This window comes from Podarcis filfolensis (assembly GCF_964270895.1).
Source record: "Podarcis filfolensis genome assembly, chromosome: 8".
NCBI lineage: Eukaryota > Metazoa > Chordata > Lepidosauria > Squamata > Lacertidae > Podarcis > Podarcis filfolensis.
In genome coordinates, this window is record NC_139611.1 from 41,798,085 (window position 1) to 41,824,152 (window position 26,068).

Here is a 26,068-nt window from a genome sequence, read left to right on the forward strand (position 1 = left end):
CATCTCACTCTATAGGCCGGGAGCCAGCGCTGTCCGCAGACACTTCCGGGTCACGTGGCCAGCGTGACAAGCTGCATCTGGCGAGCCAGCGCAGCACACGGAACGCCGTTTACCTTCCCGCTGGTAAGCGGTCCCTATTTATCTACTTGCACCCGGGGGTGCTTTCGAACTGCTAGGTTGGCAGGCGCTGGGACCGAGCGACGGGAGCGCACCCCGCCGCGGGGATTCGAACCGCCGACCTTTCGATCGGCAAGTCCTAGGCGCTGAGGCTTTTACCCACAGCGCCACCCGCATCCCTTTAAAGGAAGCATTAGCATCAAAATTTGTAATGGCAAAGATGCATAAAAACCCACCTCTTCTTCTATTAAGTTGGCTTGGGCAGGGATGGCCTGGCCACAGCAATTCATGCATTGGTAACTTCAGTGTGCTATATGCAGGGCTAACCTTGGGCCTGGTCCAGTGGTTCCAGCTGGTGGAAAATGCTTTGGCCAGATGGTTGATGGGGACACACTGTTGCCAGCACATAACTCTGGTGCTCAAAAGCTTGCACTGGCTGCCTGCATGCTGCTGGGCCAGCTTCATTGTTCTTGTATTCAGCTACAGGCCCCTTAACAGCTTGAGTCCAGGATGTTTCAAGGGCAGCCCAAGCCCTTACATCCCTGCGTGATCATTGAGGTCTGTTAGTGGTCCTCCGTGGCTCAGACGTACGGCTCATATCCACCAGAAGCTGTGTGCTCAGTATCATGGGCTGATTTTGCGGATCTCTCTTCCAGTTGAGTTCAGACAGGACAGCTCCCTGTTGAACTTCTGGCATCTACGGAAAACATTTTATTCAGCACTGGCATTTTTTATCTTTTCTATACTGAATTTTTTGGGCACTGCTTAGAGACAACTGTAGGTATTTAAATTGTTTAAATAAAAAAAAATTAAGTTCTGGCTGCTTTTGCATGTCTTTGAACTAAATAATTTTTCAGGTCAGCTGTCAGACCCAGCTTTGCAGTAAAGCCATTTTTCTCCCGTCTTCTGGGGCTCTTCTCCTGAGCTTCTGCTGAACAGATGCAGGGTCATTTAAGGACGCTGCAAGTGCACTTAGCTTTGGTCGCTCTTCATGGGAAGCTTAGGTGTGTGACTTTGGCTGAATGTCTTATTTTTTTAAAATGGTGTTTTACACATCTGTCACACAGATGGGGAAGTTGCAGCCTTCCACATGTCACCCTCCCAACTCCCTTCACCCTTGATTACTGGCTGGAGGTGCTGGGAGTTGGGAGCCCCCGGTAACAATTTCATTACATGCCCTTGTTTTTTAAAGTTTGATTTTATCAGTATTTTGGATAGCTGTGTTAACACTATTTTATGCTGACCTCTTTGATAGTTTTCTTTTCAAGCCCGGATAAACACTTTTGTAATTGTCATGTGGTTCAGACATCTTAGCATGATCTCAGCATTGCTTTTTTGAGAGGGGTGCCTAAATAATGAAAAGTTGAAAGTAAACGAGGAGAAAAACAACACATTTCATTAGGTGTGTTTACATACTTAATTACTTCATCCATTAGAAATTATATTAGTATAATCAAATACAAAAGACACACACAGGAAATCAGTAAAGAGAGGTGGAGAGATAAAAGCCGATGATAATAACTACAATTTGAGGATTTAAGTGGTTTATAAATTTTGGGGAGCGGGAAATTGGACTAGGAATAAAATGTTCCCTTTACACTCCATAAGAAGGATCTCTTGCAGTGTTGCAAAGGATTCCGAGGCAGATCATATATATAATTTCTAGCCGAAGCTTGTGCAGTTGGGCCGCTCTTGACCGTCTAAGGAACCTCATTACCTTGTTCACTCTTGTGAAAGAAATATTTACCTCCAGAAAAAAGAGCGCTTTGTCCAATTCGTTTGGCCGGTGATGCTTCTCCCAGGGGAGGCTGGCGTCTTTATTGTACTCAGATTCCCTTTATTGGTGGACATCGCCGCTTCCCCACCTCTTCCAGCGAGGCTTAACCGACTAATTCCTTGGTTTGGCACCAACGTTGGGGAAGAGGGGATTGTCTCGGATTTTCTTATTAGAACCAGACCTGAAAGAGATGAGAACAGCCTTCTTTTCTCCTCCTGGATGGATGGCACTTGAGCACAGGCACCAGAGTGCAGAACACTCACCTGGCGCTTTTTCTAAATTGTGTACCTCCATTTATGACTGTATATGATGCTGCAGCAAAACATATGGCAAGGGCAAACTAGAAAGCACCGGAGCCCTGCTTCTGAGTCCTTCCCAAGGAAAAGCAGTGGTGATCTTCAAAAGCAGAAATTTCAGGAATGACATGGGGTTTGTAGACTGGGCTGCCAGAAGAATTGAAGCCTTTGAGCCTGTTGCGCATCCATATTCTGCCCTATGATCTTATTAGTATTATCAGGTGATCAGTCAGGAACCTTACAGTGCACTTCTGTGTGTTCCTTTGCAAGTGGGCTTGTAGTCAGTGCTGTTTAAATCCAGCACCAGATGCAAGCTGCACTGGGTTCTGTTCCACTTGGGATATCCCACTTAATTAAAGTTCTAGCACAAGTCTTTAGGGAGGAGCCCGGAACATAGGAAGCTGCCATATACAGAGTCGGACCATTGGTCCATCTAGACCAGCATTGTCTACAATGACAGGCAGCAGCTCCCCAGATTTCGGACAGGGAACAATCACAGTCTTATCTGGAGATGCCGAGGATTAAACCTGGGAGGGTAGATTCTCTAGCACTGAGCTGCAGCCCTTCCCATAGAATGGAGGGACTTCTTTACATCCCTCTGTATTGTGGGGACTGTCCCATTTGTTCCTACTCTCTGCTTCCAGTTTCTGATCCAGAAGAGGTCCTTTCCTCTTATTCCATGACTGCTAAGCAAACTCGGGAGGCTTTGGGGAGGAACTTCCATTGAAAGCCTTTTGGAAGCTCAAGCTCACCTCTTTAGGTGATGCTAAAATCCCAGATTCAGCTTGTGATGAAAAGCCCCAGAGCAAAAGGCAAAGTGGAGTTGGCAATGCCCAAACCCTAAATCACTCCTGATTTGCAAAGTTGAGCTGGCAACATGTTGCATCGCGCTCTCTGCCGTGCCCGCCTGGCTTCAGGCACCGTGGGCACCCGCCTTTGCCAGCTGGGCACGCCTGGCCCCGCAGGGCCCTCATTCACCTTAGATAGGATGCTTGAAACCTGTGATTAAAAAGTAGGCAGCCCATATGACACATGCACGCTTATCTGTGCAGTTATGCTCCTCACCCTACAGTGCAAGACTTGGTTAAGTTTTACTGTTAAGCTTCTCTGGCAGTGTTGAGGGCTATGTAGGCAGCTTGTGGCCTTAGACCAGGGGTGAGGAACTGGGGGCCAAATGCAGTCCCTCCTGGCCTCTCTGCTTAACCCTTGGGGCACCCACCAGGACACCCTCTCCTCTAGTACTTTTGCCTTGCTGCCAAGTCTTTTGCAATGAAGACACACCTGTCTTAACGGACGCACAAAGCCAGACTTGCAACTTTGGTGTTTCTTCCAGAAGCTCAGTGTGGCAGCTGAAATTATATTTGGGGGAGAATTAAGCAGAGTTTGCATCACATCACATCTAGCATGATTTCCTTTTCTACATAAATGTGTACATACTCGTCGTCGTCCCCCCCCCCTTCAAACTGGCACTGCCCTGTGCTGGATTACTCAGTAGGCAGACTAGGAACAGCCTTAAGGCACCAGTAAAGCAGGAGCACAAAACAAAAATGAGAATTTTTGTTGGAAACAATTGGACATTTCAAAAAACAACATTGAGGTAGTCATCATGGGAAAAATAATAACTTTGTTAGACTTTCTTACTTCTTCTTCTTCTTCTTCTTCTTCTTCTACTGCCTTCATCTGAGGATCACAGGGCAGTTTACAGTTTTAAAACACAATAATTATAATTTAATAATAATTTATTATTTATACCCTGCCCATCTGGCTGGGCTTCCCCAGCCACTCTGGGCGGCTTCCAACAAAATATTAAAATACAATAATGCATCAAACATTAAAAGCTTCCCTAAACAGGGCTGCATAACATAAGAACAAACAAAACAATACCCCCTCCCCTGTTTAAAAGGCGGTTGATTGTTTAACAGCCAAAGTCCTGAGTGAAGAGGAATATTTTCACTCGGCACCTAAAGATATGTAATGAAGGCACCAGGTGAGCCTCCTCAGGGAGAACATTCCACAAAGGGGGAGCCACCACTGAAAAGGCCCATTCTTGTGTTGCCACCCTCTGAATCTCTCTGTTCTCTTTTTATTATTTATCCCCACCTAAACCAAGGGGGCATCCTACGAGCATAGACTGAAATAATGCAAGGAAATCAGATCCGGCCATGAATTGCACAGGACATACATGCATGTAAACGTTTTAGCATGCATGTAAGTTTTGTGCCATTTCAGAAATAACACTTTGCGGTTCAGTATTGTTTTTATTTTAACTGTCTATGTGGCGGCAGCATAATCTTCTCAGTGCCTAGGACCTCTAAAGGTCTTAATCCCTCCCTGGCGCTGCCCCTCTCCATGTCTGCAGCAAAGTTACTATTCTCTGCGCTCTGAGTTGCTCCATCTCTCGTGGCCTCTTGCTGAAACCAGCAAGCTTCCCTTGGGCAAATCTGTACCGTAGATGAAGGTCTTTTGTTCCTGGCTGTGTTGTGAGCCAAGCAAAGACCCTTAATTAGCTTGTGTTCCTTTGGCCTGGAAGCCCAGTTGGCCGGCTTCTTACTACTTCATCCTTTTGTGGCCCCTGATCCAAATCTTCTGAGCGGCTCAAAAGCCAGAGGAAATAGGCTTAGGGAGAAGCAAGTCAGACTACTGCAGGGCGTTCTGTCTTGAAAGCCAGGAAGAGGGCGTGCCACGAGAAAAGCTGCAGCGTTTGGGACTTTTGGTTTAGAGAAAAGGCAAGAAAGAAGTGATACGATGGACGTTTATAAAATGATGCATGGCATGGAGACAGTGGGTGGGGAACAGTTTTTTCTCCCCTCATAATACTAGAACTCGTGGATATGAATGTTGGAAGATTCAGGACAGATAGAAGAAAGTATTTCTTCATGCAGCACATAGTGAAACTATGGAACTTGCTGCTACAGAAGACAGCGATGGACAACTTTAAAAGAGGACAACTGCATGGAGGAGCTATCAGTGGCAGCTACCCTGATGGCTATGCTCTGCCTCCAGAGGTTAAAGCAGTAATACTTCTGAAGACCAGTTGCTGGAAATCACAACTGGGGAGAGTGCTGTTGTGAGTTTCCTGCAGGCATCTGGTTGGCCACTGTGAGGACAGGGTGCTGGACTACACGGGCCATTGGCCTGATCCAGCAGGCTCTTCTTACTTTCCCAGGAGTTGCTTTCCACAGCATTGTCTATTGGCCTCAGCCAGCATGGCCAGGCTCCCATCAGCCCCTGCATTACACAGCCATGCCGACTGGGGCATGTTGTGAAGTTGGCATCCCCAGAAAATGGAGGGCAGCAGACAGGCAAAGGCTGTTGTGTTTTGCAAGCAGGCAGAATGATGCAATGGGGTCTGGTCGAGATGGGAATGCCCTGATTTGGGCCTCCTGTTGGGGCAAAAGCTATCAGATGAGGAAGAATCTCGCTTTGGGGGTTTGATGTGGTGGCGGCTGATGAGGTTGGGCTCAGGCAGGATGAGCCCCACCTTGTTTGTGAGAAGCCTTCCAGACAAAGTGGGGAGCAGGATGGTACAGGATGCCTGGTGTTCGTTCCCAGGCGCTGGCCTTGTGCGAACACCAGGGGCTCTTCAACTTGAGTTAATAATGTGCTTTTAGCCCAGCAGGGGAGGAGGAAATCTGGCAGCCAAGGCCCCATTTGTGTGTGTGCTCGTCTCAGTACATTTTAATAATAGCACTTCATGAGTGTTTGCTAACAAACTTTGCACTCCTAAACTGCAGCGGAGAAGAATTAAGTCTTCCTTTTGTAACAAGGAGAGAGAAGGAAAGTTCATTTTTGTTTTGCCCTGAATTCACATTAGCGGTTTGGGCACTCTTGGATTGGGGTCCTGAATCTCACCCCGCTTTTTTAGTTTGGACAGCACAGGGCGAAGTAGATGTTGGGTACCCTCTTTGAAGCTCTGCAGCTCATAGCACATACTTCACACTCAGAAGGTCTTGGAATTCCAGCCCCCAGTCAGGATCTCAAAATCTGGGGAGCCACTATCACTCCATGCAGAGCAGGGGCTGGGCAGACAGTAGAGCTCAGTCTATCAGTAGACTTGAACTAGACGTGACTAAGAGTTTTTGATGAGTGCTAGAAACTCAGATATATAAGCTAGGTGCCAAATAGCTCCTTAAACCAAGGTTACAGTCGCCAAAACGGAATGTCTAGTTGCCATTTGGGGGCAAGACATCTTAAAGTCTTATTTTGCAAATGATGGACTGACTGTGACATCTGGCTAGTTCAGATGACAACCTTGAGCTAGGTTAAGAGCTTTGAGAACTTAAAGAATAAAAGTCACTTGATCCAGGGATAGTCCACATATATCTTGGCCTATTCTGACCTCTTTTTCTTGATGGTGACTGCTCCTGCTCAGGCTGCACGGAAAAAGCATTTTGGTTCCGGAAATTCATTCTGATTGTGCAGATAAAATATAACTGATGGGATTCTACAGGATGTGGTGTGTGAAAACAGTCCAGATCCAATGATCCCAGGCATGCACCTCCAGATGGTGGAAATGTCAGGCACCATCCTGGTACCCAGGCATCTTCACTTGGTCACAAGTGGTTGATTCCTTGCTTTTGACTCCTTGTTTAACAAGAGCAGCAACCAAAGGATGCTTTTCATCTAAAGTGGGCTGCTGAAATTAAAATGGCTAACAAGGAGTAGGCTCTGGGACTGCGAGCTCATTTCAGTTCTCTGACTGGACATTTCACAAGTCGCAAGAGGAAGGGGCGTAGCTCAGTGACAGAACATGCAGAAGATCCTGGGCTCATTCACTGGCAGGATCAGGACTGTCTCCTGTCAGAAACTTTGGAGAAGCCACTGCCAGTCAGTGTAGACAACACTGAGTTCTAAAGTTGGGGTAGCTTTGGGCATTTTGTCTACATACATAATTAGCATTCCGCCAGGATCCAAAACCAGCACCCCTGGGACTCTTGGCTCCATCTCAAACCCACTTGGTGTTGGAGATCAGAAGACTTAAGGTGCCTTCGGACCATTGTGGGGGCCTTTGAGGTATCGCCTTCATTGCCTTTTATCTTGTCAATTATATCAATTGTTCCTTTCCCCATTTTAGGCCTACCTGTACTCATCTTCAATAATTGCAGTTAATATCCCCTTTATGCCAGCTATCCAGCCCTGTTAGGACTGTGCATCCGTGGCATGAAAATTAAGCATTCCAGGCATGAAACAACTCAAATTTTCTCTTTCTTTCTCCCCTCATCCTCCCACAAAAGAGCCCTTGGGTGGTAATTAAAAAGGACAGGCCACCATTTCCATCAGTTCTGCCCTCTTAAGAACTGCGGACGGAAGGCTGTTGTTGGAGCTCGTTAATTTTAATTTGGTTAATTTTAGAGCCGAGTGTGGTTGGAGAGGCATCTGAGCTTGGCGCCATCGTGGGGGAACCTTGGCTTGTCCCAGCAGCTGTTGCTGTGTTGCGAGGGCATTTATGGTTAACCGGTTGAATTAAGAAGAGGGGGCTGGAGGGTGTGCTGGGGAAGAAGGGAAGACTAGCAAGGATGCCTGTAAATGGAGAAGGCCATTTTGAACTGCAGCAGGTGCTTAGGAGGGGGTGGCACCAACCTGGTGGCATCATATTCTATAGCAATGTAAGCACCACCTGTCTCTTGCCATCCTCCTCCAGTGATTTAATAGTTTGCCTGCAGTTAGAAGACCTGTGTCGTGCCCATGGGCCAAAACAGCTACATAGCTTATAACCTTGAGAGCATCAGGTTCTTCAGTAAGAAGCTTTTTTAACCTAGCCCTACTACTTGGGGAGATTGGAGGCTGGTCCTGGGATCTTTTCAGGACAGATAAAGAAAGTACTTATGCAAGCAGCTCATAGTCAACTTGTGGAACTCACTCCCACAAGAGGCAGTGCTGGGCACCAACTTGGATGGCTTTAAAAGAACATCAGACCTATTTGTGGAGGAGAGGACTATTGATGGCTACTTGCCATGGTGGCTCTGCCCTGCCTCCACGCCGGAGGCAGTGATGCTTCTGAATAACAGTTACTGGAAACTGCAGGAGGGGAGAGGGCTCTTGTGCTCGAATCCTGCTTGCTGGTTCCCCACAGTGGTTGGCCATTGTGAGAACAGGATGCAGGACTAGACGGGCCATTGCCCTGGTCCAGCAGGCTCTTAGCTTCTTACGTGCAAAATTCATCAAGCCGTATCCAGACTAAATGTAACAGGATTGAACTCACGGTGCATGGTTGAGTCATTGGTGGCATGTCTTTCTCCCGCACCTGTGAGTCATGTTGCCACGTGGGGATGAGCAAGCCTGAGAACCCTGCAGTTAGCAGGGCCGGTGGTGGAAAGCCTCCAGAGGGCAGGACCCAGAGATCTCCCTCAACAAAGCCTTCTTTGGAAACGCACTTGCCTTGCCCTTCCGCTGGGCTCTCGTGCCTCTCTCCTCCACTCCTCTGCCGCCTTGTTCTAGCTAGTGATGCTGGCAGCAGGCCGCCCAGCAAGTAAAAAGCCTAGTGAACTGTTCTGTGTAGTTCATGGAAGAAAGCTGCTTTTGTTGCAAATTTGTCTTCCCCTCCTTTCCCCCTCACCTCATTGTGAGTTGCTGGAATGTGGAGTTTGAGAAAGGGCGAAGAGTTAAACCCCAAATGCAGCCGCAGCGCCCATGTGACTGGGCTCTCTGGGCTCTTAGCGCCCTAAGACAAATCACATGTGAGGCAGCAGGGAGGTCAGGTGGGCACCAGTGACCTTCTCAGATCCCTTTTCTACCCCTCCAGGCGCACCTGGGGGCTCCGTCTTCAGAAGGCAGCCAGGAAACGGGAACTCCTATGTTCTCAGCCTCCCTGTCCTGGAGGAGCCTGGGTTTGGCCTCCAGATCAAAAGGCATGAAACGAAACGTCCACCGAGACGTCTTCAGAACTAAAATAAACGCAGCAAACGTGCTGGAAGTGTCTTCAACAATTGAAGACCACCCCCTCCTCTCCCCTCCTCTCCCCTTATATATATTTTTTCCTGGGCTGTTTCCATTCAAGAACGGATGAATAACAGGAACTCCAAATATTTGGACCCTTCCCACAGTCGACAGGGACGTGAGCACTTGAGGGTTTTCTTGGGCGCCTCGGGAACCAGAGGAATCCTTTATGTCCTCACCAAGGTGGTGTGTGTGTGTGTGACCGCAGCACTTCGGTTAAAACTTTGTGCTTCTCTTGCCCTGAAAATCCTTGTGGGGCTGGTGTCTGGGGCTGGGTCCGTCACTCTGCCAGAAGCCGTCTTTGCAATTGCTTCCTAGGAGCTTAAGATGAGAAATGACAGAGTTGCCGCTTGGCTAAGATTCTAGCAGGCATTCTGGGTGGCCTGGGACGCTTGGGCACTTGGGTTCAGTTGCTCGGGGTGCCTTGCGGACATGATCCAGTTTGCATGCCGAAGGCCTCGGGTTCCCTTTCCAGCAAATCCCAGCATTGAAGGGCAGAGCTCAGGGGCAGATTGTCTGCTTTGCATGCAGAATGTCCTTGGTTCAGTCATAGGCATCTCCAGGTAGGCCTGGGAATGTTGCCAGTCTGAAAATGCCAGAGAGCTGCTGCCAGTCAGTGTAGGCAGTGCTGTGCTGGATGAACCGGTGGCCTAACTTTGTTCCTTTTTGTATTGGGGAGAAAATTGTTTCCTTGGTATGGAACATAAAGAGGAAATGGAAGGGCTGCTTTAGGTCAAAACTGTCTTGCTAGCTTGTTGCTTGGACCCCCTTCTTCCTTGGATGTGGACCAGGGCTGGGGAATCATTTTTCAGCCTGAGGGCCACATTCCCTTCTTTGGCCACCTTCTGAGGGCCACATGCCAATGGTGGGCAAGGCCAGGGATAAAGTGGGTGGGGCAACAATGGTGAACTTCACCTTTCTACAGTAGGCTGGTTTCCACACACAAGCATCCCCTCTGTCCAGGCAAGCAAAAGCACTAAGGCAACAGTCAAGCAGAAGATCCTTGGTTCAGTCCCTGGTATCTGCAGGTAAGGCTAGGATAAACTCCTACCTGAATCCTCTGCCTGCAGCCAGTGTAGAGATAAAACTGAGCTAGGTGATTCTGTATAAGGCCCTTTTCTTTTTTCTATAGCGTCCAGCATAAAGCTGCTCACCCATTCAGAAGAAATGTATTCTTACAGCTTCAGCCATGAAAAGGGCTCACTGAAATGGAGACACTGTATTTGAACACCTTGTGGTTTTTGTCCCCCCCCCCCCCCCCCGCCGGTGAAGATGGTCCTGGAATCCTGAGCCCTGAACACTCCTTTGATGGCACGAAATTGGAGGTTGGGAACATCGTCCTGGCCTTGTATAGCGGTCTCTTCGCATATGGAGGCTGGTGAGTTCTGTATTCAAGCATCCTAGGCGCACATCCGCACTTGACATTTAAAGCACTTTTATACCACTTCAACAGCAACAGCTTCCCCCTTCCCCAAAGGATCCTGGGAAGTGTAGTTTGCTATGGGTGCTGAGAGTTGCTAGGAGACCCCATTCCCCTTGCAGAGCTACAATTCCCAGAATTCCCTGGGAACACAGACTTACTGAAAAGGCCCTGCCTTCCGTTGCTCTCAATATTCCTTCTGCAGGGGTTGGCACCCAGACCAGGGCCTTCCATACACATCGTAATGAATGCGGAGGTTTGTGGAATTTTGGCACACGCATAGCAGGCTTGCCTGACACGGTAAGTCACAGGTAATGGATTACTGCGGACAGCTCCCTCATAGCTCCTTCTAGCAGGAGCAGCAGATCACAACCTGTGGCTCAGCCCCTCATCTGAAGAGGGGACTGCAGTTTTGCTCCAAACAAATCACAATCAGAAGACTATGTTCTGTTCTTGGTTCCTCAGTTGTGGTTTATATAGAGTGTAATGCTCCAGGATTGCTAATTCAGGTGCCACTGTTAAGTCCATGGTTTGTTGTTCCTGTAAGGAGAGGAGCCATCTGTGCGTTTGTGATAAAACAATTACCTGTGGCTTCCTGTGCCACGCAAGTGAGACCAGTGTGTGTGAAAGAGAGAGAGAGAGAGATAAATATTTCCTAAGCTGCAACCTTGACACTTCTTATCAAATCTAGACTTACTGTCAGAGTAGACCCACTGAAGTAAATGAACATGGCTAACTTGGGCTTATTCATTTCAGAGGGTCTACTCTAATTTGATTTAGTTGGATACAACCCTATAATCAAGGGCAGGATGCCTCTTATCCCACTCAGCAAGCTGAATTACTTTTAAAATCTTTGTCCTTTGCAGGAATTACTTGAATTTTGTCACAGAAGAGATGATCAACCCTTACAGGTAAGGGGTTTCTTTTCATAGAATCATAGAATTGCAAGGGCCGTGGGGGTCACCTACTCCAACCCTCTCCAATGCGGGACTCTTCTGGCCCAACGTGGGACTCAAACCCACAACCCTGAGGTGAAGAGTCTTATGCTCTAGCAACTGAGCTATTAGTTCTGTTCTGTTTCTTTTGCTCTTCTTTTGCCTCTGGGCAACTCATTGATGAAGGAAGGAGCTGAGCATTTGCCTCTCATCCTTGTTCACCGAAAGTCCCCTAACTCGCCTGCCACAAACTGCCCCACCAGGTGCCTTGCAAAGAGAACAACAAAATGGCTGCTGGGAGGGGGCGTTGGTATCGGGTTCAATATGGCGTTGGTGGGTGGTAGTTGCAGCACAGCTTCCTTGCACTTTTGTGCGCTGCGTTTGCCCGTGAAACAGCCTCCCTGGTGATCAGACATTGCTGTACAGATACTTGCCACCACTTCAACGCTTTTACTGCCGTCAGTTGGTTGGATTGCCTCTTGGTTTTCTAGGAAAGAGGCTTCCAACAGCTGAATGGCAGGTTGAAAACTCAACAGGTAAAGCTTCCTCCATCACTGTCTCTAGGCAAAGCTCCTCCTGTTAACAGATTCATATATTATTAAAAAATATTGATATACCCTTGTTCATAAAAAACACCAGAGCGGTTTACAGTAATTGTACAAACCAACCCATACTTGCTATGGCTGTCCTAAGCCTTGGACACCCTGTGCTGGGTGTGTGTTTGTGTGCCTTTTACACAGATTCCCAAGCTCCAAGAAAAAGTGCAGTGCAAGACAATTAAAACTAATTCCTTAATTGGAAAGCCCATTAAAAATATGATTTAAACCTGGAAATGTTTTTTTTTAGTGTCCTCACCCAGCTCTCATATTTATTGATCTCTGTGCTCCAGATGCCCGTCCTTATGAAGCCAAAGCAGCCACACAAGCAATAGGAAGATCAGGCAGCTTGGGAGGGGGACCCTAAATTTTGCAGACGTTCAAAATAACTTAAAGCTAAGGGCGGATTTGTAGCAGGCCCTGCTTTCAGAATCCTAAAATAAGGCATCATCTGGGGCGGGAGGCGTGATTGACTTGTATTTATAGATTTTCAGTGTTTCTCCAGAACTTGTTTTTTGCATAATAAGAGTCACCAGCTTTCTTTTCCGGCAGTGCTCCTGTGCCTCTTGACAGCTTTGTGGCATGCAGAGAAGCCTGGCTGGCAAAGCTCTTCTGGGGTGGGAGCTGAATTTTGCTTCTCAGTCATGTAGCTGTTGAAGAGCGCTGTCGGTTGGCAATGCCGTTATGAACTCCCTTTTCCCCACAAGTCATTCCGTGCCATGTTATATACCATAGGAGGAGTGGCCCTGTTTCACCAGACACTGAATATGGAAGCCTTATAATTCGGGCAGTTCAGGGAGAATTCAGATAGCAGGCTTCGTGTCTATTGTTTCAACCAGAAATCTGGTGGAGTGTTAAGAAAAGCTTTGCTGAACCTGGCTAAGCATCCTGTTGCCTGCAGCATTGAACCTGGTGCCCAATAGGAAGCCCACAAGCAGGACCTGAGTGCAAGAGCAGCATCTCTCCCCACTCACATCCCCCAGTATTCATAGGCATGCAACCTCCAGCAGTGAGGGACAGCATTGCCATCCTGACTAGAAGCCACCAAGAGCCTTGTTTTCCACAAAATCTTCTAATTCACATGTACAAAGCAGGATTTTGCAGCAAAGTGTGTTGGAATCGGATATGCCTGTTCTGATTCACGCACAGCCCTAAGAAGGCAGAAACCGCCTGCAGCGGGTGGGGTGGGGTCTGTGTTATTGTTCTTTCCCGGAGGCTGAGCCCCCTCTCCCAACTCCCCGCGATGCTTGGCAAAACTACAAAGGTTCGTACAGACTCAGTTCATCTGACCTGGATGCTTTATAACTTCTAAAGTATGTTTGTTGTGGCTGCAATTAGATTGTCAAACACAGCATGTCCACTGGCCTCTCCTGGCTTTCTGGTTACATGTAGCATCGAGGAGGTCTTCATTTTTTAAAACTTTCTTGGTTCTTTTAATGATTGGACTAAGGCAGGTAGGGCAGCTCAGCCTAACCCAGCCTGGTGCTTTCCAGATGTTTTGGACTACAACTCCCATCAGCTCTAGCCAGTGCAGCTGTGTGATGTCAGGGCTGACTGGGGCCAATGAGAGCTGAGGTCCAAAATATCTGGAGGCCACCAGATCTTGGGGGATAGGCTGGTCTATCTCCTTTGATTTGTTTGCCTTATTTCCTCCCTTGCCTGCTATAGCCCAGCCTGGCCATGCACTTGGAGTTTAAAAAGTGTTTTCTACCCAAACTAGGACACGTTCCTAATCCACAGCCAGCTGGCTTTGTGGGGTTTAATTCCACAAGATGGCACGGAGGCAGCGGTGAATCTCTGCCCCAGTCAGCCTACCAACTAAGCCAGCAAGAAGGCTGTGTGGACTGTTTGCCTCAAGGCAGCATATGGCCTGACTTGCAGGCTCTTCCAAAGTAGCTGCCGTTTTGCGAGGAGCAACGCAGGAAGCAATGGAATATTTTGAACTGGGCAGTTACTCTGGTGTGGCTGGGGGTGGGAGAGCAAGTGGGCTTCCCTCAGGCATCTGATTCACCGCTGTGGGAAACAGGATGTGGAGCTAGATTGGCCTTTGGTTTGATCCAGCCGGGCTCTCCTAAGGGTCTTAAGATAAGCAGGAGGCTGTTTTCAATAGAAAATAGCTTTTTGTAGCGAGCTGCTCTGATCCCGGGGGAGAGGGGAGGAGATGGATTTTCTGCTGTCTTGCGTACGGCCTCTTAATCCTAAACGTGGTGGGGCTCTGCTGCTATATTCAGTTTTTCCCCTCCTTTGTAACTTGGTGATCCAACGTGTGTGCATGACTAAAGAGTAATGTCCCTTCTGCTAATGCTGCAGTTGTGACGTGCATCATTGGTGCCCTGGGCCATCCCCCAGAGGTGATCTTAGAACCGCTTGCAAAACACTCTAACCCTCTCCCAACGTTTCCCCTCAGAAACCTGCCTCTGGCCATCATCATCTCCCTGCCCATCGTCACCTTGGTTTACGTCTTGACCAACCTGGCTTACTTCACAACGCTGTCTGTGGATCAGATGTTGGCGTCGGAAGCCGTTGCTGTGGTAAAATATGGAGTGACTCACCCGGAAATGGCTGCTCTTTTAGCTAGCTCGCTTCTCTGGCTTTTTGACATTTCCCTGTGTGCAATCTGGACCTCGTGCTATCTTGGAGTTCCATCTTTGCCATTCAGCCAACGCTGATCTTTCCCCGCTGCCACCCCCTCTGCGTTGGAGGATGCCATCGTGGCTCACATGACGATGAGCGGGGATAAGTGGAATGGTAGCCGAGGATATGCATCTGTCTGAGAAACCATCACCACTGGCTATAAGAGCAAATCAGAGCCTGTGTGGTCTCGTGATCAGTTTCCAAAGTGACACCTCACAGGGGGAAGTGCTGTGTCAGTACTGACGTGAAATGTCCTCTCATTTCCCCCCCCCTTTTCTTTTGAGGCCAGCTGTTGTTTTGTCGCTTGTAATTTTAAACACTTAGAGCATGCAGCTGCTACTGATTTATGCAGCCAGCGTGATGGTACCCTGGCTAGAGGGTTGGGGAGACCTTGGGTCAAATGGGAGCTGGCGCATAAAGCCCCTGTAGGGGAAGCCTCTGTCTCTCAGCCTTCCTGATCTCACAGGCTGGTTGTTGGTGCTAAAGCGGAAGGCAGCGTGAAAGAACCACGCCTGTTCTCCTGAGTCCCCTAGAAGGAAGGGGAAGGGGGGAAATGTGACAGGTAACTTGCTCCTTGTTCTTAACAATTGCCAGCGCAATGACCCTGCGAGAGAGATCAATTTTCAGTTGGCAGGAAGAAGAGAACCAACCCCCCTGTGTGCCTCACTGGGCTGAGGGTCTCCTGGGTTCAAGTCGGTCTGTGAATCACATGATCTTGCAAATCCAGTTTACTCCACCTGGGCACTGTCACCTTCCCACTTCTTCACATGCTCATCTGTTGGCATCTCCTGGGCAAACCTCTGACACTCCTCTTCTTTCCTCCTTCTTGTTTGCTCATAGGATTTTGGGAACTATCACCTGGGCGTCATGGCTTGGATCATCCCCGTCTTTGTTGGCCTGTCGTGCTTTGGCTCAGTCAATGGGTCGCTCTTTACTTCATCCAGGTACGTGTCTTGCTCTTCTGGTGGAGTGGGAGAATCTCCTGTGGTGGCTGGAGGGTGGAAATGGGAGCTTGGTGCAGGGACCGAATGAAAAGCAGGCAATCCCATTAATACTTCTCCAGGATCTTTCAGGAGAACAACTTGCATCATGTTTTCCATTTTTTGTTGTGGAATACCTTCCACACTTCTTCTGTATTTATTGGCTGTGCCTTGTATCAGGTCAGACTTGTTTATCTAGCGTCCAGCACTGTGATCTCTGGATGACAGTGGCCTCCTGGGGTCTCAGGCAGAGCAGGGTCTTTCCCCATCACCTCATTAGTAGCTGGAGATGCCGGGGATTGAACTGGGAGCCTTCTGCATGCCAGGCAAGTGTTCTGCCCCTGACCTACATCCCCTCAATCCCATTGGGGAATATCTCAGAGTGGCCCTTCCCTTTCACACTCTGCAGCGGACAGAGGCATGGAGGATTAGCTTCCTCCTGGTCTGTATGAAACTGGTGCAGCTCCAGACAGAATCCTCTGAGGCACAGTAATTTGGCTCCCCAAATCTCACAAGGAGCTCCTTCTAGCTGCACAGCCCTCTTAAAGTAATTTCAGGCAGTGTGAATTAACCGCAGTGTTGTTCTTTCCTCTCTCTCTCAGGCTGTTCTTCGTTGGTGCTCGTGAGGGACACCTGCCTTCTGTTTTGTCTATGATCCATCCCAGGCTCCTGACGCCAGTGCCTTCACTCGTCTTCACAGTAAGGATGCCCACAGGAAAACCTCAATCCTTTCCATTTGAGAGGCGGTATAGGCAGTGATGACCCCCAACCTAGATGGCTTTACAAGACGATTACACAAATTCAGAGAGGAGAGGAATATCAATGGCTACATCTTACTTTCTTAAGTGGATTTGTTAGTTAAAAAAAAAAGATAGTTCTGTTGGCACGACCATTACAACAAAATGGCTGGTGGTGTCAGGAGGTGGGGGGAGAGGATGCAGGTCCACCTTCAGCAGTTCTGCTCATTCAAGTTTCAGTTTGGAGGGGGCGTTTATTATAATCAAAATATCTTCTACATTCATTAGGCAGAGAGTTAGCTGTCGCCTTTCCTTGCAGCTTGGTAAGCATCCAATTTCTGTTCTCAACGATACATCACTATGTTTGGCGAGTGAGGACAGCTCTTCTGTCCGTTGCTGGATTGTTGTGATGGTGTTTACTCTTCCAGTGATGTAAAATGATAGGTTTGGCAACTTGCGGGCCATGACTTACAAACCAGTTCCGCTGCCCTTGGAATAGAGTTCCCTAAACAGCAGCAATGCTGTTTTGTCGGTGGATTTTCAATCTGTTCTCAGGACCAAGTTTATACAGGCAGTGACCTCCGTCCAGAATTGAAAAGCAACCGTGTCATTCGGAGATGGTTTAGGAAGAGTTAGTCTTGCTGGCATCGCCTTTTGAACCCCAGGCCGAAGCTGAAGGCTGATGCCATTTGCAAAAGGCTGCCTACATTTTGCTTTTGAATTGGTGTGCCTTTCGTTTGCAGTGCCCAAGCAGCAGCACCTGTTGAACATATCCAACTAGCCAAGGCTGCCTCTATCCTTGCTTGCTTCCAGCCCACCTTCTCAGTCAGCTTATTACAGCTGCATCGCTTGGGTCCCTCAAAGCAGGGGAAGATCTGCCCTGGTTTAAAACTGTGGCACTTTGGGCTAGTGGCCTGTAGTCCTGCTTGCCCCATCTGGGGCTGGGGGCAGGACATTGTGAAGCTGGAGAAAGGTTCATCCAAAACGATCAGGAGGGTTAGAGCAGCTTCCCCAAAATGTTTGGGGCTTGTTCACTCCTGCAGGAATTTTGAGATGACTTTTAAAAGTGGATTGAGCAAATTCATGGGCAGTGGCTATCTGTCATTATGGCTAAATATGCTGCTTCTTTAGGAACATAGGAAGCTTCCTTATACCAACTCATATTTGGTCCATCTTGCTCTGTTTGGTGGTGGTGGTGGTTATGGTTATTATTACCGCTACTGCTACTATTATTTAAATATATATACCACCCTATACCTGCAGATCTCAGAGGTTCACAGCATAAAATCATAATATAAAAACACAAAATATGTAATAAAAACAAAAACAAGAGCAACCCAACCATCCCTTCCCCCCCAACACATTTTAAAAGGGCATCTGATATCAGTGTCTCTCCAGGATTTCAGGGAGGAGTCTCCCCCAACCCTACCTGAAGATGCCAGGGATTGAACCCGGAACCCTCTGGTTGCAAGGCAGATGCTCTGCCACATTGCCTCTCTAGCTGGAGGTTTTGTCACAGAGTACCAGCTGCTGGGGAGCAGCAGCAGAAGCAGAAGTCTGTCAGAGAGGGGTGGCTTTGTCCCCCACTTGCCAGCTTCCACATAGAGAAGCCGGGTGCTATGATAGATGAGCCTTTGGTCAGATGGAGCAGGGCTGCTCTTGCATTCTCGTTTCCTCATGGACTGTTCTTTATAGCTTTGGAGGACGCAGCAGTGGATGAGGCAGTGTTGGAGCCAGGGGAGGCAACGCAGACAGCTGCCTCACTCTCTTTGAGAGAGAGAGAGAGAGAGAGAGAGAGAGAGAGAGAGAGAAAGCAGAAGACAGGTCCCAGCTTTGGCGGGGGGGGGGGGCACTCTGCAGCATTCCTGGCTGCCTCTTGCTGCTCGAAGAACTCCCTGCAGCACAGGCTGAAAGTGTGCCAGGATCCTCATGCCAGAGCCTGTGGTGACAAGGACAGCAAAGCTGTTCTCACCCAGCTTAAGCCAGCTGCTTCTCTTGAGAACAGCAGTGCATTGTCATCAACACCAGTGGATTTGGCCTGGCAGTGGGGAGCGTGGTGTGGACAGCAGTCACGGACACTGGATTGGATCACCCTGCTGAAATGCACTCAGTTTTGACCAGGGCGGGGGGTGGGTGGGCGTATCTAGATAGAATTCACTTTCCCCTGACAATGCAGAAGGCTGCGGCAATTTTCGGAGAGGGTGACACTGGTCCATCAGAGATGGCTTCCCACTGACCACTCAGGAAGGGTGTGGGGGGGATTAAGCCATGGATAGGAAACATCTGTAGCTCTGCGGATGTCACTGGGCTCATACCCTCCAACATTTCTCTGATGAAAATAGGGGCGTCCCCCATAATAATAATAATAATAATAATAATAATAATAATAATACCCCACCCATCTGACTGGGTTGCCTCAACCACTCTGGGCAGCTTCCAACACATATAAAAACATAATAAAACATTAAACATTAAAAAACCCTTCCCAATACAGGGCTGCCTTCAGATGGTGGTCGGATAACTCCATACCCTCCAACATTTCTCCGATGAAAATCAGAACATCCTAAGGAAAAGCAGGACATTCTGGGATCAAATCAGAAGCTGGGACGGCTTTTGTAAATCCGGGACTGTCCCTGGGAAATACGGACACTTGGAGGGTCTGTGAACTCCAAGCCCCATCCACCCTAGCAGCCAGCATGCCTCATGGTTGCGGAGGTGTGTGTGTGATGGACTTACAATCTATCAACATCTGGAGCGGGACCAACTTGCCACTACTGTGTTGAGCAAATCTTTTGCTTGAGAGATCAGAGTGCAGACCCCTGGCTGAGGTTTGGTAAGTTGTTCCAGAGAGCAGCTTCCATTTAATGGAGAACTGAGGGGCGTCGTAGGTTTGTTTGCTTTTTTAAGTTTTGGGGGAAACAGAGAAGGACTAGCCACCTTGCTTGTTTGAGCTTGTGCTCTGAATTTCCTGCTTCTGTCTGCTGGTTCTATGCCTACCTCCACTGCACACGTTTCAAAGGTTTAAAACTCAAGTGCAAGAGCCACGTTTGTTTTCTAGTGGCTGCCGTTCAAATGGCAAAATCACCTGCGCTACCACGTCCTCCATTAATTCTCATTTTTGCAAGGGAGGGCAGGCATTAGGAGGCAATGATTGTCATTTGGGTCACTCCTGAATTTTATCGATATGTTTCCTCTCCTCTCCCTGCTCCCCCCTTCCAAATCTGCAGTGCATCATGACTTTGCTCTACGCCTTCTCCAACGACATATTCTCGGTCATCAACTTCTTCAGCTTCTTCAACTGGCTCTGCGTGGCCCTGGCTATCATCGGCATGTTGTGGTTGAGATACAAGAAGCCAGAGCTGGAGAGGCCTATAAGGGTGAGAGAGGGATGTGGTGGCGGCAGCAGAAGTGTGGGGGTTTTCATGGGGGACAAGGCTGTCATTGGCTGCCAGCCACGATGGCCATGCTCTGCTTCTACGGTTAGAGGCAGGTACTGGGAAGCGCAGCTGGCAGACTTCTGATGTTGTGCTCAGGTCCCGCGTTCGAGTTTCCCACAGGCATCTGGTTGGCCGCTGTGAGAACAGGATGCTGGACTAAACAGATCATTGGCTTGATCCAGCGGGGCTCTTTTTGTGGGCTCTGTTTATTGATTTACTATAATTTCATCCTGCTTTTCAGTCAGTTATTGTTTCCTAAATTGACTCATATCAATTAAAAAGTGAGAGAAGCTTCAGCCTCAGATTTACAGACTGAAAAAGGCACTCGAGGCAAGCGGGGGAGGAGGGAAAAGGCATAGCTGGGCCATTACTTCAAGGCCAGAACCAAGTAGTGAGCTGCAAGAGGGCTTTTACATTCAGCTGAGGACAGGCTGGTCTTCCCTTGCTTGTGTTCCTGCTTCAAAGGTCCCTGCAGATTTACCCCCATCTTCTGGGAGGCATTTAAGCACATGCCAGAAATTTTAAGTTTACACAGTTAAAGTGGAGAGAAGCTCTCTTGTCACGCTACTGTATAATAAATTAGCTTTATTTTTTAAATGGACTTCTTGGGGTTGTAAAATGTGGGGGGAAGTGTGGGAGCCAGTGTGGTGTGGTAGTTAGAGTGTTTGATTTGGGAGACCAGGGTTCAGATCCGCAATTGCCCATGAAGCTCACTGGATTGGACCTTGGGTCAGTCACTGCCTCTCAGCCTGCCAACCTCACAGGGTTGTTGTGGGGGGGGGAGAACTACATGTGCCACCTTGATCTCCAAGTGGTCTAGAAAGGTTTTTAATTGAATTAAACAAAACTGAAGCAGTGAGTGGTTAATCCAGTCCAATGGGTTTTTTTTCCTCTTTTACTATAGAAATTGTCTGACTTCGCTGCTCTTTTGTGTCCCATCCCATGGCCCTTTCCCATGTACAGGTGAACCTCATTTTGCCCGTCTTCTTCATCCTGGCCTGCATATTCCTGATTGTCGTCTCTTTCTGGATGACCCCAAAGGAGTGTGGCATTGGCTTTGCCATCATTCTCAGCGGGGTCCCCGTTTACTACTTTGGGGTCTGGTGGAAAAACAAACCAAAGTGGCTTCTCCAGCTCATATGTGAGTCCCTTTCCTGGCTTGCAGGGTGATGGTGGCATTGTGCGGGTTAGGAATGGGTGCGAGAACAGTAATCCGTACTCTTGATCTCAGCATAATGGTATTAAATTGATTTGTGTAGGGGTTTTTTTAATCCCCTTTCGATAAATTGTTAAAAGTATGGGAGGAAAAATATATTATCTTTTGACCCACTTGTGTGGGATAAATAACAAACGAATCAGCTGGATGCCTGGTTTCAAAGTGTGGGAGTAAACTCACTCTCTAGCAGGCGAGAGTCACTAGTAGCAGAGTTTGAACTCACAAAGTCAAACAGCAATAGGAATGTAAACCATTAAACTTTTTGCATATCCTGTTCAGTCAGCTTGCAAAGTGCTCCCCTCTTTCTATTCCTCTTGCAATGAACAGACAACACACTGTTAAGTAAGTTTAAAATGCTTTACTTACAAAATGTTCCAAAGGTTAGAGTCATGCATTTATCCAAGCAGCACCAAGAAGAACACAGACATACTACCCCCAGGCACACTTTTTTTCTGCCTGACTGAAAAAGACCAGTCAGGTTTTGTGGGGGCTGCTGGAATTCTAGGTTCTAGGAACTAGTATTTCTGCTACATTGCCTCTTTGCATCTTCCAACCCTAACCCTCCACACACATTCAACCCCACCCCAGTCTTTGTAACCAGGAAGCCTGAACTCTGCAGGTAGGTTGCATCATGCCAGCTGAGCAAATTCCCTCATGCTTACACATTTCCAGAGCCTGTGCTTGCTTGGTGGTGCCATGGGTGTGCAGAATACTCTCCAGCCACATCCTTTGCCTGCCAAATATCCCCAGTTCAGTCCCTGGTCTCTCCAGGTTGAGCAGGGAAAACCTCTTCTGAGTGAAATCCCAGAGAGCCCGGTATTGAGCTGGGTGGACCAATGGTCTGCCTTGACAGAGGGCAGCCTCCTCTGTTCCTATAAGCAGAAAAGCCTAAGATCTGGTTTATTTCACACAACTAAAATGCAACTTAAATCAGCTCCCAGTCCCAGTTCTCTTAGCTCTCTCTTCTCCGACTCCCCTGTTGGCCTGTCTCTCTCCTTGTTAACTTTCCCGTCAGACGGGCCTTTGAAAACTAGGTGCAAATGATTTTGACCACTGGGCTGCTCTCAGGGCAATCAATATTTTCATGCTGGTTCTAAAAGTGCTTTGTTGTCTTTTAGCTATTGCTTTTAACTAGTTCATCTTCACTATTTTGCATTTTATGAAGTTGTTTTAAAAATGCTGCAAGCCATCTTGAATTCCAAGTTGAGAGAAAGGTGGGATATAAGAATATATTAAACAACAACAGCAACTTGAGGGCAGCCAGCTTGTATATGTCCACTCCACAGAGCAAGTGTTGGGGGCCATTTGGTGCTCCTGGCCTGCTCTCCTTCTTTTTCAGCCCCAGAAACAAAGTTCTGTTTGAACAGCTGAATCATGAGAAGTCTCACTGGATGGTGTCCATGTAACTAAACACCACCATCTGTCTCTCCGGGGGCTCGAGACGACAACAACAAACAGGCTGACCTAGAAATGCAGACTAGCAGAAGCGCCAAGGGTTTAATGCCGCACTTTCGGGTGGAGAACGCAAGAGCTTTTCCGTGGTTCCTCTCTTGGATTCTCTCTCCCTTTACACACACACACTTTCTTCCTCTTCCAAGTATCCGTCGCTGCTCTTAGAGAAGCCAATTTTTAAAGCTGTTGGGTGACAAATCAGCATATTAATTGGGTCCTGCACTGCAGGCCTTCCTTCCTTCCAGAGAATAGCGGGGTGGCCAGGGAGGGGGGAGGCATATGGAATATTCCAGGGTGGATAGAAGGAATATCTTGCAAGTGTCTTAATACAAAGCTAATGCTCTTACTGCCTTGTGTTGTTTATCACCCTCCCGCCCAAGAAAATCTCCTTGTAGCCAGAAAGTGCTGGTGCAAGCCAAGTGTCCAGCCCTTTTGCTGGAAGCAGGCAGAAGTTGAATGGGGAACATTTTGAGAGAGGCTTGTGCAGCTATGTTTCTCTTTTGTCCCTCTGGATGAACAGGTGCTACAGGTTTTCTGGGGGGGGAAATACTTCCAAGCCCTGTTCGACAGAGGCAAAAGCGGTGTGAGCATACTCACCACTCACCATGATCTAATGCTCAAACCACCTTTAATGATGATGATGTTGCTGGTTACTTTATCTTGTCCAAGGCAACCCAAAGCCACTTACAACCAAGCAAACCTATTGTGGTTTTGTCTGCACACCGACACCTAGACTATGCATCAGGCAGGGGACAGGTGCACATTTGAGAGAGCCACAAACTCCTGCTGATTCTAAGCAGAACAATGATTTGTTAGCGTGTCCTTAAAACTCCCTTCAGTGTTTACGGTTTCCAAGCATTTCACAATGCAGCTTGGTCATTTTTGTTTTTTGTCCACCCCCACCCCCAACCCTACCTCAAAACAGATTCCACGACAGTCCTGTGCCAGAAGCTGATGGAGGTTGTCCCACAGGAATCTTAAAACTAGAGGAAAGGCATTCGGTCCAAATCAACGCACAATATTATTTTGAAAACCACGAGTACGTCGGACTCTTAGTTCAACAAGAAAGCAAACCTCGAAGCCAGGGGCCTGACAGTGACAAGTCCCTAGACCCCTGCTGCCTGCATGGCCCTCCCCTCCCCTCCTCCCTCCCTCCCTCCCCTTCCCCCCAAGCCAGGCAGCTGACCAGAGGCAGGAGGCAAAGAGTCCCAGGTGCAAATTCAATCCAGGAAGAGAAGCTTCTGCTGGGAACCTCAAGAGGCCTCAGTAGACCCACCAACAGGGAAGCCAACAGGATGGCAATGTTTACATGTGCAGCTGTGGGCTGGACTCTTCGGTCTGTCCTTTGCTTGGTCCTCTCTTTCATTAGCGGCCTAAGTTTCTCCACCCTGAGTTCCTTTGCAGAAGGAAAACGAGAGTTGCCAAGAACCACCAGCAGGCCCACAACTGCCCCTCCACATGTCCAGAAAGGACAAAGAATCCAACGCAACTGATTCTCTTGCCGGAGGAGGGTTTTCCTGGGGCGCAAAAAATGTCTGTGCCCCTCCCACCCCCAGCTTTACACTCCTTAAAACAGATGGACACGCACACAGGCAAAAACAAGGAAAACTGTGACGCTGAAATTGTGGACTTGCACAGATATCAACTTAATTCCACTCGCAAAAAGACTTGGCTGCCCCAACATGGACTTCTTCTTTTTTTTAATTATTATTGTTGTTAATTATTTTTTTTAGGGATCTGCTTTTTATTTTTCTCCCCTTTTTCCCTTTTAAGATTCCCATGTAGTTCCGCTTTGTATTTGACTTGCAATAAACATTTTGTATATGGTCACCCTTGCGAACATTCCTTCCGGGCGGCTCTTAAGTTGACACCTCTTGGGCACCCAAGCTAAAAGCTCCCTCCGGGGCCTCTGAATCCACGATGATGTGGCACAGCAATCTCTGTGGCCAGAATTGAAACGCTGCCAGCTTTGGTGGCTACAGGAGAAATCCAGTCTGCTCTCCATGATCGGCCTTCACCCGGTATCTTCTGCAGGATCGATCGGCGACTTCTGGCTGCACAGACGGTTATGCCAAACCCTGCCACTTTCTTTTTCTGCACAGAGTGTCATAGGCTCCACTGACATCCATTTGCTCTTGGGGCTGGTAGGGGGAAGGGGTGGGAATGACAGTTCCATGTGATGCCGAACCTGGAAGACTTGGAACAAAAGTTTGCAAACAGCAGAAGCTCTGGGTGGGCAGCGGCGGCCTGTAGCAGTTTTGTGTGCCTGGCTCTAGTTCAGCCTGTGTGGAGGCTTTGTAACTGGCCAAACTTGGAGTGTCTGCTGCCATCTCATCCCCTGCCCCCCTGGCAGTGGTCTTATGACTTCACGTCTTAGGGGACCAAGCAGGCAAGGGGGACCTGCTTGTATACATTCCAATATTAATGTTTTGCTTCCGTTGTTCTGGCAAGTCCTCTTATTTTTATTAAAAGGTTTTCTCCACTCTCCCTGTGCTAATCGTTGGGAATTAAACTTGACCCCTGGAAGTCCCGCCTTCCAGCCCCACAGAATTTCCAGCATCCGTCAACACAGGAAGTAGTTCAGTCACACTAGGGCAGTGTTATGGTCCAGCTGAGAGGCCCGTTTTTGAGGCATAGGAGGAGTGTAGCAAATGTTTTACAACAGGGGTAGCTGCCTTCCAGCTTTGGTTAGACTCCAGCTCTTATCAGCCCCAGGCAGCAAAGCCAATGGAGAGAGATGTTGAGTCCAGCATCATTCAGAGGGCAGCACACTGGCAACCCTAAAGAAGTCGTGGTGTTTGAGGGTTGGGGTTGTCCTTTTCAAAAGGCCACTTAACCGCACGGCTACTGAGTGGGGTGCACTGTAGGTCTTCCACCTCAGGCATGGCAATTGTGTTTTTTGTCGGGCTGCCTGTATCTGAGCTGGCCTCAACCATTTCAAGCCAGTGTTGTGCCTTTCACACTCCAAAACGAACCCTGAGAAATTCATCGTTTGGAGGGGTTACCAGGAATGCTTTGACAGCAACCGTAGCCCAGTCCTGTGCCCTCCAGGTGTTGTTGGACCGCAACTCCTGTTGGCAAAGTTTCCTTTCACGAAATTACAGCCTCCTGCATTGATTCATTTGATTAAGAGTCATGAATGTTAACACCAATTGAGGCAGATATTATCCCTCCCCTCCCCATGCTTTCATAGTGCAAACAGACTTAAGGAGAGCCTAGCTGCTGGATCAGGCCAAAGGGGGCCCACGCAGTCAAGCATCCTGTTCTTACTGTGGTCAACCAGATGCCCCAACGGGAAGCCTGCAAGTGGGACCTGGGTGCAACAGCACTGCTGCTCTCTCCCCTCTTGCGATTCCCAGCAACTGGTATTCAGAGGCATATACTGCCTCCAACAGTGGAGGGGGAACATAGCCGTCTCCTCTTCTTACAGTGGCCAACCAGATGCCCACGTGGGGAGCCCACAAGCACGGCATGAGCACAATTGTCCTGCTCGTGATCCCGGCAGTTTGTGCTATCCAAGAGGCATACCCACATA

At 48.4% G+C, this 26,068-nt stretch overlaps 1 protein-coding gene and 1 long non-coding RNA gene across 2 annotated transcripts in view; one reads left to right on the forward strand and one right to left on the reverse strand.

Moving 5' to 3' along the window:
- The window catches only part of SLC7A5 (solute carrier family 7 member 5), a 52,819-nt gene that overhangs the window by 22,442 nt on the left and 4,309 nt on the right, over positions 1-26,068 (forward strand). The window contains exons 3-10 of the mRNA XM_083626310.1: positions 10,399-10,504; positions 11,413-11,457; positions 14,485-14,608; positions 15,552-15,655; positions 16,294-16,390; positions 19,656-19,805; positions 20,829-21,006; positions 23,459-26,057. Coding sequence (XP_083482436.1) covers positions 10,399-10,504; positions 11,413-11,457; positions 14,485-14,608; positions 15,552-15,655; positions 16,294-16,390; positions 19,656-19,805; positions 20,829-21,006; positions 23,459-23,514 — 860 coding nt within the window. The 3' untranslated portion in view covers positions 23,515-26,057. The remainder of the gene's footprint in view (positions 1-10,398; positions 10,505-11,412; positions 11,458-14,484; positions 14,609-15,551; positions 15,656-16,293; positions 16,391-19,655; positions 19,806-20,828; positions 21,007-23,458; positions 26,058-26,068) is intronic.
- LOC310768398 lies at positions 1,381-17,984 on the reverse strand. Its single transcript, XR_014551310.1, has 2 exons — positions 17,858-17,984; positions 1,381-2,075 (listed from the first exon to the last, which is right to left on the reverse strand). It is a non-coding gene; the product is annotated as an uncharacterized lncRNA (long non-coding RNA).